This window comes from Canis lupus, chromosome 24, assembly GCF_003254725.2.
Source record: "Canis lupus dingo isolate Sandy chromosome 24, ASM325472v2, whole genome shotgun sequence".
In the NCBI taxonomy this organism is placed as follows: Eukaryota; Metazoa; Chordata; class Mammalia; order Carnivora; family Canidae; genus Canis; species Canis lupus.
This window is the reverse complement of record NC_064266.1, coordinates 36,195,522-36,210,562: the sequence shown is the minus strand read 5'-3', so window position 1 is coordinate 36,210,562 and position 15,041 is coordinate 36,195,522. Positions and strand designations below refer to the sequence as shown.

General features: G+C 48.2%; 1 protein-coding gene across 1 annotated transcript in view; it reads left to right on the top strand.

The window, feature by feature from the left end:
* PTGIS (prostaglandin I2 synthase) overlaps nucleotides 1–15,041 on the top strand; it is a 40,356-nt gene that overhangs the window by 20,373 nt on the left and 4,942 nt on the right. Inside the window, 5 exon segments of the mRNA XM_025470376.3 lie at nucleotides 4,223–4,404; nucleotides 11,896–12,064; nucleotides 13,047–13,135; nucleotides 13,137–13,229; nucleotides 14,418–14,569. Coding sequence (XP_025326161.2) covers nucleotides 4,223–4,404; nucleotides 11,896–12,064; nucleotides 13,047–13,135; nucleotides 13,137–13,229; nucleotides 14,418–14,569 — 685 coding nt within the window.

Sequence of the window (15,041 nt, the reverse complement as noted above, 5' to 3'; positions counted from 1 at the left end):
AGGGCGGGAGTTTGCTCATTCCCCACCAGATGTTATCAGCCTTTCTGTTTGTTTGCCAATCTGATGGGCAGAGGCGGATAACTTGTTGTTTTAATTTGCATTTCCCCACAACCTTGTCAACAAGCAGTTATCAGCCTTTAAAACCTTGCCAATCTGATGGACAAAAAAAAAAGGCATCTGGCTTTATGGGCAGTACCCTAACCACTGTGATAAAACAGCTCTTGGTGTTTCACCAGCTGTTTGCTTTTCCTCTCTGTGAGTTGCCTCTTAATCCTTTTAGAGACAGGTCCTTGTCTTATTGAATCCTGCTACCAAGGGCTAGAAGGTTGGCATTATTAGACCCGTTTTGCAAGTAAGGAAACAGGCTCAGAGAGGTGAAGTCATTTGTCAAGGACGCACAGTTGGTAGGTGGCAGGCCCAGCAAAATGAAAACTTGGTCTGATTGCAAAATCCTGTGTTTAAAGCACCTGACAAGGCATCTGACACATCCCAGCACCAGTTGCTTCTTCAAGAAAGAGTGGTTTCTCTGTGGCCCCTTCCTCTGCACAGACCCTCCCAAGGACCCTGGGTCATTCAGGGAGCGGCCCTGGGCTGGGTAGAGGAAGGCTGCATTTCCCGGTATGGGCAGCAGGTGGCAGTGTCGGGGAAGGTTTCTCATCTTTGGCTGGAGGCTGGCGGACGAAGCCACCCCCAGACTTTTTTGGGCTAGTGAGAGTGCCGCCTCTTTGGAAGAGCGATATAACAGAACCCATAAAAACAGAAATGCCGGTTCCTTTGATCCTGAACTTCCGCTACTGGGAATTATCCTACAGCAATGCTTGCACGTGTCTAGCGATGCACAAAGATATTCATAACCTCAAGTGCTGCAGACAGCCTAAATGTTCACCAGTAGGGACTGATGGAATAAATTATGCATTCACATAAAGGCAAACTGTGCAACCATAAAGCGGAACGGGATAAACTGCTATAGGATGAAATGTCTTATGAAAATGGTGCAGAAGAGTGGTATATTGTGGGGTATTTTATTTTAATTTTTTCCAGTTTTATTGGGCTACACATGACACAGTATACGTTTAAGGGATACAGCATAATGACTTATATATATTGTGAAATGAGCACCAAAATAGTTTAGTTAACATCTATTTTTTTTTAAGAATGTAGGAACATGTATAGATTTTTGCTTCTGAAGAGGCTGAGATGGGATGAAGATGCCCATTTGAACTCTTAGAGTTGCTTTCTTATTTTTTGTGTGTGTGTGTGTGCATTATTCCTCCTCCACTATTAAAGATAGAAACATAATTTTTAAAAATATTTTATTGATTTATTCATGAGAGAGACACACACACAGAGAGAGAGAGAGAGAGAGGCAGAGACACAGGCAGAGGGAGAAGCAGGCTCCATGCAGGGAGCCTGATGTGGGACTCAATCCCGTGTCTCCAGGATCAGGCCCTATGCTGAAGGCGGTGCTAACCTGCTGAGCCACCCGGGCGCCTGGTGGAAACATATTTTAAAAGAATATTGACCCTTTGGGGAACCCTTAGGTCACGGAGTCTGGTACTTCTCATACAGAAGGGAATTGGGGGCAGTTAAATAGAGCCCTAAGCTAAATATTCTGGAACGTTTGTTTTACTGGATTATTTGGGAGGGGTATAGGTATATTTTCTCTGAATATTGTTTAGGGTAGAAAGGCATTCTTATGTTAAAGAATCACAGAGTCTAATGCAAAAACCTAATACATCTTAAAGGGAAAACACAAGACTTTAAAGATATGTCCCTCCCTAGACTGTGCCCCCAGGTTCCTAGGGAACAGATGGGCTTCTGAAGAAAAACTTGAGAGGTACTCAAGTCTGGGCTCCTTGTTTTACAGATGGGGAGACTGAGGCCCAGAGGTAGACAGGGCTTCAGCCAAGGCCACACAGCGTGGGAGGGCTGGGATTTGAAACTGCGGTGCCATTTACTAGTTACACAGTCCTGGCAGTTCTGATTGACAACACTGAGTCATTACACTGGGGCCGATAATGTCTTATAATAATGGCAAGAGCAGAACAAGCATAACTTACCAAGCCCCTTCCAGTACCAAGTGTGTTCTGTGTTTTTATATCCTCCTAATGAGCTAGGTTGCCTTCATTTTATAGATGGGGAAACTGAGACTCAGAGATCCAAATTATTTGCACAAGATCATCTTTCTAGGAAGGTGCAGAGCTAGGATTTCTACCTGGGTCTCCCTGGCTGCAAACTCGTGTCCTTTATTTCACAAATTATTATTATCATTTTCTGATTATAGAAACAGTACATGCATATATTCTCCATGGACTAACAGTTTGCTAACATTCATTGGCTTTAATAAGATAACTAGTGTTTATTAGGCCTATGTCCAGCATCACTCTTTGTGCTTTATAGGTTAACACATTCAATTCCTACATGACCCCTTGTGTGTTTACAGGTGTGAAAACTGAGGAGTTGAGAGGTGGGGTAGGCTTTGTTGTTGTTGAATCATTAGAGTTCTTTATATATTTTGGATACTAGACCCTTATCAGATCTATGATTTGCAAATATTTTCCCTCATTCTGATGATTATCTTCATACTGCATTGCTTTTTAAAGTCATGCTTACAAGCTTTGTTGACAGTGATATTCAAGGTTTATAGCTGTGCTGTCAGACCTCAAAGAATGCCAGTCATTTCCAAATCTGTGTTCAATTTCTCTGTTTCCTTTAGCTATTTCATCAGATAATCCCGATAAGCATCCAGAATGAGCAGCGGCTGGGGTTGCTTCAACACTTCCGATACCTTCCACTCACCTGTTGAAACCCTCCATGTGCCCAACCCCCCCCCCCCCATTCTTGCAAGATTGGTCTGTGGTGGGACCTGGGCATCCACAGTTTCAAAGCTCCTGGGTGATTCTCCAGTTTCCCCAAAGTTCAGAAACATAGGAAGATAATGTATTTGATGAACAGTTGGGTTCATTGCTTTAAATTAAGAAGTATATCACCTGAAAAGGTCTAGAGGTTAAAGAAAAGCTTATAGAGCATATTATTTGAAACTGTAACTAAGATGCTTAAAATGTGTGTATATTTTAATATAAGTTTAGCCAATATTTCCCACTCTTTCAAATGCTCTGTAATATGCAGCCCAGTTTAGAAACATTGGGTGGATGGATCTTCCTGAAACACTGCTTTGTGATTCAAAAAAGCCAACGAGAGAGTTTCTAGTACTTGAGAATTTTGTAACAACCCAAAGCAACATCCACTTTTCCAAGGGGTGATTTCGAAAGAACCAAGTCTTTTATTTGCACATACGTTTGTAAATACACCATCATTTTGTAGCATTAACACGGTGTATAAATAATAAGCATCTGGCTTCACATGCTCAATGGTCTGCTCTCGTGGGCTCATCTGGATCCGTGCATCAGTTTCCACCAGTGCATGGTGCTCCAGAGCAGTGACACACCACTGTTTATTTCACGGTGATTGTCAACAGGTGATCCATAGGCCGAAGCTGGCCTTAGAGATGCATTTGTGGCCTGCACAGTGATTAACGTTTCTTGCTCAGATACTAACCTTAGAAGACATGGGAAGATTCTGCATGAACATCTGGATTTTCATCTTCTTCTGAAAACTCAGTTTCTCTGGCCATGCTGGGCCAAGGTGCTCTATCGAGGTCCACGGGGCTGAGAAGAGGCCACCCCACCCTTTCCCCATGGCCCCTTCTTGGCCCTCCTCCCTCATTTACTTTCCCTGCCTTCCCTGGTAGTCAGTGTGAAACCCCTAGATCCATCTGTCCCTTCTTGGTGTCTGTTAGGTTATTTCCCAGTGTCTCCTGAATGCAGCTGTGCTAAGTCTGCTCATAGGGTCTCCACATGCATGCTCAGGCTGGCATCGCTTGGGATTTGGAACCCAGGAAGAGAGGATGCTGCTCAGTGTCTTGTATTCCTTCCCCTACTGTGTAAGAAACACCATTCACTGAAGGCATACTGATTGAGTATAGACTGTGGGCCAGGTGCTGGAGACACAGAGCAAAATAAAACAGACAAGGTTGCTCACTCCTGTCCACTGGGGGAGAGACAGGTGGTAACAGGTCAGCATTTAAAGGCCTTCCCCAGAGCCTCTTTCCCTGCCCCCAGGAGTGACTCCTGGAAGACCGTTGGCCTTAGGGGACATAGGGCTGGGAGGCCCTGACTTGAGGGTGGCCCCATAACTCCCACCGTCTGCTCTGCCCCTGTAGGGGATAAGGACCAAGCGTGCAGAGTCAAAGGTCGCTTGTGGAAGCTGTTGTCACCAGCCAGGCTGGCTACACGGGCCCACCGGAGCAACTGGCTGGAGAGTTACCTGCTGTACCTGGAGGAGATGGGCGTCTCGGCAGACATGCAGGCCCGGGCTCTAGTGCTGCAGCTCTGGGCCACACAGGTGGGCATGGGTGCATGACCGGATGGGGGCCCACAGGTGTGGTTGTGCATGTGAGTGCATGCGTGTCTGCCTGTGTGTGCTGTCGGGCACACCCACGTCTGTGCGTATGAGTGTGCATGTGTGCGTATGTGCATTTGTGAGCGTTGGTCCACATGAGCATGGGGGTGGGTATGTGAACATAGAGACCCAGCTGTCTGCCCGGTTCCCTGACTTTCCAAACTGTCAGACCGTTATCATCAAAAGGATCGCTTATTCAGTATTCATTTTCTTTTAATTTGGAAAAATGTCAAACTTAAGAGAAGAGCTGTGTGAATAGTTTAACAAACATGTATATAGACCTCAACTTGATTTCCCAGTTTTGAACATTTGACCACATGTGCTTTCTCTCTCTCCCTCCTCCTCTTCTCTCTGTCCTATGATTATTTTACTGAACCATTTGCAAATAAGTTGCAGACATCATGGCTCTTTAACCCTAATTACTTGAGTGTAAGTTCCTAGGAGCAAGAATTTTCCCTTCTGCAACACAGGACAATGATTACATTCAGGACAATTAACCTAGATGCAGGATCAGCCTGTAATCGGCAGTCCCTATTTCAGTCTTGCCAATTGTCCCAGTAATGTCCTTTATGGCTCGGCTTGGTCCGACATCAGTCCAGGATCACACGGTACATTCAGTCATTCTGTCTTTTGGGTTTTCTTTAATATGGAGCAGCTTCTGTGCCTCTCATTGTTTTTCATGACCTTGACATTTTTGAAGTATGCAGAACAGTCATTTTGAAGAATTATTTAAAAGTTCCTTTGAGAACTTACCATAGGCTTCAAAGACCTGCTTTTGTTGCTTGTGTTTTAGCTGGCTGTGGGGAGGGGGAGGGGGCAGACAGTCACAGAAACACATACAGGCTGATTTAAATGTGGATATGCAGGATGTAAAATAGAGTCACAAATAGATCCTAGAGGTCCACTGGAGCCAAGGTGGTTGGGGAGGCTTCTCTGAGGAGATATTTGGCTGATAAGAAAGAGCTGAAGTTGGGAGCTTGGTGGGAATGTGGGAATAGAGCCTTCTGGTGTGGAAAGGCCCTGAGGTTGTATCGTACCCAGTGTTTGAGCAATAGCAGGGAGTTGAGTGTGGCTGAAGCAGAATAAGGGGCAAGGGGCTGGGAGCAAGGGAGGAGATCGTGGGGAGCATGTGGGTCCCAGTAAGTAAGGACTTGGGATTCTTCTCTGGGTGAGGTGGGAGCCCTGGGAGGGTTCTAAGCAGAGGAGGGACAGGATCTGAGGAGCAAAGGCAGAAGCAGGGATGCCAATGAGGAGACAGTGGTGGTAAGACCAGGTGCTGGCCATGGAGGTGATGGGGAAGTAGATGGATTCTAGAAACAGAGAAGACAGGCCAATGGATGTGGTAATGGACCGGATATCGGAGTGAGAGAAAGGGGACTCACGATGCAGGATGCGGCTTCTCGAGACCTGGTTCCTGTCCATTCCTGGACCCCAGAGTCCCACCCCTTCTCTTGGCCCCTCCCCAGCAGTGACAGCTGCACAGACTGACGTTTCTGGGTACTTCCCTTCCCATCGACTTGCAGCTTATTTTTAGTTTTCTCTCGGAGCCATTAACTGTCCTTGCAGGCAAAGGCTGGCAAGGGGCAAGGGCTGGGTTTAATCAGCAGGTGGAGCCCCATTAGTGCCTAATAACATATTTATGGGCAGAGACTTGGAGTTCTAATCTGCCCCCAGAATCCATTGCAGAATGACCTCTGTCAGCAGAACTGGATGCTGGCTTGGGGGCTTGAGTGGCAGAAAGTCTAGGGAACAACTTTTGGCGGGGCTGGGAGAGCTGAGCATGACTTGGGGACAGGACATCCTCTGACTGTGAGTCGTTGGCAACGTGCAGAATTCAGGCAGGTGGGGAGACACTTGGAGAGCTTGAGTCTTAAGAACAGGAGCAAGATAGTAGCCCCATAGTTTCAGGCAGGCGCAAGCTCTGTGATCAACCTGCCTGCCTTTGAATCTTGACTGTGCCACTCCCTGGCAAAATAGTCACTTAAATTCTTGGTGCCTCAGTTTACTCAACAGTGAAGTGAAGACAGCAGTCCCTTCCTCAAGGCATTGTGACAAGGAAGAGAGGAAGGGATGATATAAAGCCTGTAACCATGCCCAGAGATAACTTGAGCTCAGGAGACATGTTCAACAAATACTTAGCAAGGGCCCACTGTGTGCTGGGCACCATTCTAGAACCTGGGGATAAAGAGCAGTGAGCAGACCAAAGATCCGGCTCTTACGGAGCTGATATTCTAGGAGAAGACCATTGATAAACAAGTAAGCATATAAAATATAGTCAAGTTGCAAAAAGAATCGATAAAGAAGGGGAAAGAATAGCAGAGGAGAATGGGGAAGGGCTACTTTATATAGGGTGGTCAAGGAAGGCCTGGAAAGGGACAGAGTGGGGAGCCATATAGATACATAGGATGAGGACATCTGAGCAGGGGGTACAGCAAGTGCAAAGGTCCTGAGGTGGGGATGAGGGTGATGTGGTAGAGAGACAGCAGGTGGCAGACCAGGCAGGGCCCTGTGAGCTTTGGGGAGGACTTTGGCTTTTACTCTGAGAAAGGAATTCTTTGAGAGCTCTGAACAGAGGAGCAACATGGCCTGCCATCTGCTTTAGAGGGATCATTCTGGCTACATTACTGAGAATCGGCTGTAGAGGGAGAAGTGGAGGCAGGGAGACCAGAGACAAGGCCACTGCAATATCCAGGCAAGAGAGGATGGTGCTGGACCAGGGTAGGCGCAGAGGCCCAGAGGGAGAATGAGTGCATTCTGGACACATTTCTAGGTAGAGCCAACAGGATTTGCTGCTTGGCGGGACATTGAGAGAGGGCACCAACGAGGATGCCTCCAGGTTTTGGTCTGGGCAACAGGAAGGATGAAGATGCTGAAACAGATGAGCAAGGTGGTAGAAGGGGCAAGCCTGGGGGAGGAGGTCAGAGGGCTGGTTTCGGGTGTCCTGAGTTTGAAACTGAGAACTGTGTGGAGGGATAGGGGGTACACCTGGAGTAAGGAAGAATCTAGAGTTGAGGGTGTAGGTCCAGGAGGGAGATGTGCATTTGGGAGTTGTCAGGGTAGGAGTGGGGTTGGGGGATCCCTGGGTGGCGCAGCGGTTTGGCGCCTGTCTTTGGCCCAGGGCGCGATCCTGGAGACCCGGGATCGAATCCCACATTGGGCTCCTGGTGCATGGAGCCTGCTTCTCCCTCTGCCTGTGTCTCTGCCTCTGTGTCTCTCTCTGTGATTATCATGAATAAATAAAAAATTAAAAAAAAAAAAAAAAAAAAAAGGAGTGGGGTTGGCAGCCACTGGACTGGAGACCGTCGGGGCTCGAGTGGATGGAGAAGGGGCCAAGCCCTGGGCCTCTCCAGCCGTGGGGGTCGGGAAGATGGGGAGGAGTCCACACAGGAGACTGGGGAGGAATGGCCAGAGGGCTGGAGGCTGGGGTGGGGGACTGGGAGGGAGGCCCCCCAGAGGCCAGGTGCAGGAAGAGTTCCACGAAGTGGCAAAATGGTATGGCTGTGATTGCTCGTGTCAGATCAGAGTGCGGTCAGGAGTGGTGTCGGAGGGGTCAGCAGAGGCTCCAGCATCCAGGGGCCTAGAGGGCCACCCTGTGGGCTGCAGTCCAAGGTGCAGAGGCTGGCTCTGAGGGGACCAGGTGGGCAGAGAGAGGAGTTCATGACAGTCTAGGCTCCCCTCCCAATTCTGAGCCTTTAGGCAGTAGGCAAACATGTTGATCCTAAAACCAAAAAAATTTTTTTTGATTAAGACTTTATTTATTTATTCATGAGAGACACAGAGAGAGGCAGAGACGCAGGCATAGGGAGAAGCAGGCTTTCCATAGGGAGCCCGATGTGGGACTTGATCCCAGGACCTCAGGATCACGACCTGAACCGAAGGCAGACACTCAACCACTGAGCCACCCAGGTGTCCCCCTCAAAAAATTTTTTCATCATAAAAAATGAAAAATCATCTATGATCTCCCATCCTTCAGCTCTACTTTCTTCTGTGGTGGCTCCAGCCCCAGATGGGCTTCCCCAGACGGTGGCAGTGAAGGCCACCAGCGGCTCCTGGCAGTTGGGCAATCCCCGTGGAGGAGGGCTTCTCCTTCCCTGGGATTCTCATAGAAATACCAACTCTGATGCTCTTTGGCCCAGCTGGGGTCACACGTCCCCTCTGAGAGCATCACTCAGAGTGGCCTAGCCTGGGGCACATGGCCACACCTGAGGTCTGGATGGGGTGGGTCAGCCCCAGATGATCAGAATGAAGAGGAGGTAGTTCTTAGAAGGAGAATGGGCGAGGGAGTGAATGCGCGGCAGGCAGGGCTGTGGGAGTCCCCCAACCCTACTGATATGTGGTGATGTGGCCACAAAAGTGGTGCATAGGTAGTCACCGGGTGCTCTACCAAAGCACTTTGGGTGCCCCTCTGGAGGTCAGCTATGACCATTCACAGAAAAAGTAGAGCACCGAGAAGATGCTCCAGGGTGAATGACTTTGGCTGCAGGGGTAGGGAATGAGGCTAGAGGGACATGTCCTCCTGGGTAAACTGAGGCAAGGCCCTTACAGGAGAAAGCTCAATTTCCAGGGTAGTGAATTCAAGATCTCTTGTAGTGGGGGGATCACATGCACACATGCGCACTTACGTCTGTGCAGTTGGGTGGAAGGCAGTCTTTGCCACCTCCCTAACTTGCCACAGCTTTTTCCCCGAAAGCAGAGATCACTGAGCAGCCTCATGAACCCCTCCCACTTCATAATTAATCAGCGGTGGCTCCTGTTAGACTGTCCGGGCGAGATAAAATGGCCTTTGCATTGAGTTAACCCAAGGCTGAATTATTTATCACCTACCCTCCCCTGACTATTTAAGTGATGGACAGCGAGTGACCTTGCTTGCCTCTGCTGGTCCTGAGGTGCTGGAGGAAATCGCAGAATGTCCAAGTTCCCCCTTGTTCTCGGACAGGGTGGGGAGGGGGAAGAAGAGTGCTGGGAGGGGAAACCACTCTGAGCACCTACTCCGTGCCCAGCATGTGGAGGTCGCCTGTATCCAGTCTCAGTGGACCCTTATGGCCACCCCAGAAGTGAGCAGGTTATCCCCATTTTACCAAGAGGAAGGCTCTTTTTTTTTTTTTTTTTTTTTAAGATTTATTTATTTTAGAGAAGGGGGCAGTGAGGGGCAGACGGAGAGGGAGAGAGAGTCTTAAGCAAACTCCACTCTGAGTGTGGAGCCCAACACAGGGCTCGATCCTGTGACCCTCAGGAGGGAGGTTCTGAGACCCAGAGTGGGAAATGACTTACCCAGAGTCACAGAGAGTGGGGAGCTGGGATTTGAACCCAGCTCTGCCTGGCCCGGTCCAAGGTTCTGCTAGCCCACCTCCCAGGCTGCCTCGGGACATAGATGTTTACTCGACAAATGCCATTGAGCCCCTGCCGTGTGCTGGGCCATGAGTTGGGACTAGGGAGCCCTTGGTTTTCCTTTTCAGTGAAAGGGGGATGATAGTGGTGCCTGCTTGAGGGGAGGATTGAGTGAGGAGACGTGGCACCTCATTGGTGCTGAATTCACAGTAGCTGAAGACAAAAACCAAAATCTGTGTCACCATCATTGATGCCCTGGTGCATTTGTTTGCTACCTTTTTCTGCACGTTTTCTTCTGTGATGAGGATCATGTAGTCTTTAAAATCCCAAGTTTTAATTTTACTTAATATTATGTCCTGAGCATTTCTCCTTGTCATTGCAGATCACTATAAAAATACTCATTTTTGTTTTGCTTAAAAATACTGCATCCAGGGGCGCCTGGGGGGCTCAGTCAGTTAAGCATCCGATTCTTGATTTTGGCTCAAGTCATGATCTCAGGGTCATGGGATCCAGCCCCATGTTGGGCTCCATGCTCAGTGGGACATCTGCTTGAGGATGCTCTCTGTCCCATTCCCTCTGCTCCTCGCCCCTCTTTTCCTCTAAAAATAAATAAATCTTTTTTTAAAGTACTGTATCCATTTTTAAAAATCAGTTTAAAAAGACATATGCAGTGAAAATCAGTATCCCCCCAACCCATCCTCGCAGTTTGTGTCCCAGAGGCTCCTTCTAGAGATGGCCTGTGCTGCATCATGTGATCACTCTGCAAACATACACACCAATGGGAGCACAGGGAACCCCTGGTCCACGTCGTGCTTCCGTGCATCTTGGCTGCCATCCCGTCGGTACACACAGAGCCAGTGCCTTTTAATGACTTCTGTGTCATCATCCTGAGGATGGATCATCCTTGATCTCATTGGTCTATTGATAGACATTGAGGATGCTTCCAATCTTTTTGTTGTTACGTCAGCACCATAATCATTATCCTCCTGCAAATGTCCTTTGGTCTGTGTTCGATTATGTCTGTAAGAGAATTACTGGGGAAATACGTTATCAAGATTGGATGGTGGGGCAAAAATCTTGCCCCAACTCAAGGCAAGTTGGTATTTCACCCATGCCTGGAGCTCGTTTCTGGGAACCCCACACGTTTTAGCCACATGCTAAACACCTGAATATTAAAACGTTCCACTAGGCTGAAGTCTTGGAGCAAGAAATTTTATTCATTTTCCTAATTACTGAACTATTGGGAATTTTTACATAATTTTTGTTCAAGAAATGACTAGCTTTCACAGTCCTCGTTGATGATGGCTTCTTTGCTTCATACATACACAATACTCAAATACTTGAAAGTCAATGTCCAGATGTTACATCACTTTGCTATTGTTGTGTACCAACCAACCACAAAGACCCAGTGGCACACACTGATGAGCAATTATTTAACTCACGTGTCTGTGGGGCTGCTGGGTGTCAGCTGCTCTAGACGAGGTCAGCTGGACAGCCGGCCCTGCCACACATGTCTTGCATCCTCCTCGTGGGACCAGCAAGCCAGCTGGGCAGGTAGAAACACACAAGGTCTCTTAAGACCTGGACTTAATGCTGCTACTCTGTCAGTTGTGCTTCATTCCTTTGGCCAAAGCAAGTCACAGATTGACAGAGCTGGGGAAATACACTCTGCCTCTGAAATGGGAGGAAGGAAGTGCCAAGTCCATGGTAAGGGGCATGGGTACAGGGAAGGGTGGAGAATTGGGGCTGAGGATGCAGTTATCCTCAGATGTCAACCATAATCTTAACAGAAACACCTTGTTCCCTACTTCTGACACTTCTTTGCTGACTAGCTGTGAAGATTACCCATGTGAGCTCAGATCAATGATTTTGCTCAAGGTCAGGGATGCCAAGAATAGCCCTGAATTAGGCATTGGGCTACACCAAAGCCCCAGAGTGTATTTGGGCCACGGCCGGAGCTGAAGATAAACATGAGTCATGCCTAGATGTTTGGCAGGTGTGGGAACCTCTCTGCCTTGGCCATGGCTGTGTCTGTGGCACAGACGCATCGCCGTCACCCCAGGCCTGCCCTCTTGGGGGTATAACAGCGGCTCCTTCTCATTGCAGGGGAATATGGGACCTGCTGCCTTCTGGCTTCTGATCTTCCTCCTCAAGAATCCTGAGGCCTTGGCTGCTGTCCGTGGAGAGTTCGAGCAGCTCCTCTCCAGAGCAGAGCAGCCCATTTCACAGATGACCACCCTCCCCCAGAAGCTTTTGGACAACATGCCTGTGCTCGGTGAGAGGGACAGATCCTCCAAATTAGCCCCAAAGACTGCGTCACTGTGGGCGTCTTAAGCCTTTCCCAGCATGGTATCCCATCGCGCAGGATCCATCAGCATCCTCTGACCTAGGGTCCCCCAGACCTCCTATCTTCTTAGACCTGGCATCTCTATGCCTCTGTCTCAGCTGCTCAGGACTCATGGACTCAGTAAATTTGTGGTTGCAATTGGCAGAAAACCTAACTTAAACTGGCTAAAGCAGAAAAAGGACTTTTTGAGGGCATTAACTGAAAAGTTCAGACGTTACTAGCTTCAGACCCAGGTGGACCCAGGTGCTGTAGCAGCATCATCAGAACTCAGTGCTCCCTCTGTCAGCCCTGCTCTGCTGGGTTGGCTCTAGTTTCAGGCTCACAGGTTAGCCACCAACGGGTCTAGGCTGACATGCTATCAGCCCCATGAGGGTGTGCTGCTCTGCAACATTCCTACCCAAAGTGCCAGGAATGTGTCTTATTGGCTCTCTTTGAGTTATATGCCCATCTTGAACCAATGTCAGGATGCAGAGGGTTGGGATGCTCTGATGGGCCAATCACACACAGCCCATGGAATCGGGAGTGAAGTCAACAGCCCAACCTCTGAGAGTGAGAGAGGGGTGATCCCCAGAAGAAAACCAGGGAACTATTCCCAGATGAGGAATATAAGCTGGGCAGATAGGAGCAACCAATATTGATGGCCCTGCTTTCCCCTAGTCTCCTCTGATATCCCCCTGGCTCCCACAGCCCCTCACAAGTCTCTTAGAGTCAGACCAAACCCTCACATCCAAGGTCTGAGGACCATAGTAGTCGTATCTCATCACTTGGCCTTTTTTGGCCTCACTGTGTGATGATGGGCAAGTTATGCACCCTCTCTGAGCCTGCCCACCTTCCTAAAATGAGGGCTGGGGGTGGCATTTGAGTGTGTGAGAGGACAGCTGCTGACGCTTCCTGGTACCTGCCTGTGCAGATAGCGTGCTGAGTGAGAGCCTCAGGCTCACCGCTGCGCCCTTCATTACCCGGGAGGTCATGGTGGACCTGGCCATGCCCATGGCAGACTGGGCGGGAGTTCAGCCTGCGACGTGGAGACCGCCTCCTCCTCTTTCCCTTCCTGAGTCCCCAGAAAGACCCAGAAATCTACACAGACCCTGAGGTGAATTACATACTAGGGACCACAAGGGTGGGGGTGGAGGGGAATCAGTGGCTTTGGCTTTTAGCCAGATCTGAGTGGCAGCCCACTCCTGTTCTTTGTTTGCTGTGTGGCCATGCCCAGATTACTTCACCTCTCCATGTCTCTGTTCTCTCCCCTGTGAAATGGACCTGCCTCACAGGGTTGTCAGGAAGATTAAATGAGAGCATGTAAGAAAGGCCTTAATAGTGCCTGGCACATGTGGAGTGCTTTGTAAGTGATAGCTGAGCAATTTCCCTATTTTGGGAATGTTACGACGTCAGCTTCTCAACACTTTTCTCTCTCCCTGGACTTTGAGATGGGTCAGAATTTTACAATTTCTAACAAATTTGGGTGTTTACTATGTGCCAGATCCATCACCCTACCTATCTACCCACCCATTCACCCACCCATGCACCCATCCATCAATTCACCCATCCATCAAGCCACCCTTCCACCTCTATGTCCACTGGTGCATTCATTTATCTTACCACCCATTTTTCATTCATCTCCCACTCTTTGCCCTGTGCTCAGATACAATCTTCACTTTACCATTCTACAATGTAACCAAAGGAAATTGGCATCCTCTTTTTTAAAAATATATTTTTTAAGTAATCTCTATGCCCTACATGGGGCTTGAACTCAGGACCCAGAGATCAAGAGTTGCGTGCTCTACCAATGGAGCCAGCCAAGTGCCTCTAAAAATAATTTTTATTTTTAAATTTAAACTGCCTAAGTAATATATACTTATGAAATAGAAATATACAGACACATGTGTTTAAAAGTAAAAATTTTTTCTTTATTCCCTTTACTCTCCAGTTCCACAGAATTTATCTTTTAAATTATTGTTACACCTTTACAGATACACACACAACACACACACATACAAATAGATAGATGTATGGACAGGATCACACAATACGTGCTATTCCGAACTTGCTTTTTTCGCTCAACAACCAGTCTAAAAAATTCTGTGTGAGTACACACAGACCAAGCTCAACCTTGTAAATAGGCTACCATAATTTTTGAACCAATCCCCTATTGATTGACCTTTACATTGTTTTCAGCTTTTCCCTCTTATAAATAAGACTTCGAGGAACATCCTGACACAGTTTTCTTTGGGCCTGGGTGTTGTGGGGGTGGAGTCAGAAACGGACCTCCTTCCTGTTTCAGGTGTTTAAATATAACCGATTCCTGAACTCTGATGGGTCAGAGAAGAAAGACTTTTACAAGGACGGGAAGCGACTGAAAAATTATAGCATGCCGTGGGGAGCTGGGCACAACCAGTGCCTGGGGAAGGCTTACGCCATTAGCAGCATCAAACAGTGAGTGTGTGGGGGTGGAGGGGGGGGTGCGGGCCTGGCGGGGGAGGCTCCTGCTCCAGCTGGTTGGCTCATGCCCTCCTCTCCGGAGCCCAAGGGTTCTCAGCCAGGAAAATGGGCAGAGGCTCCAAACAGCCCATGAGCCACCTCTTGCCCACAGATCTGTTTATTCATGTTTTTGAATAGGTGTGCTAACTTTTAAGAATCAGAAGATCTCACATAAAAGCCAGATTTCTGATGTCTTTGAAATAATCAGATCTGGCAATGAGCTCTTCCCTCCTGATCTGGTGTCCAAATACCAAACACTGGACACCCTGTGCAGCTGACCATTGCTGTCCGTTTGCAGCTGCTGTGCATGTTCAGAACCCCCTCGGCAGGAACTGGCCCAATGTCATTGTTCCCTCTTGGTTATTTATTTATTTATTTTTAAAGATTTTATTTATTTATTCATGAGAGATAGAGTCAGAGACACAAG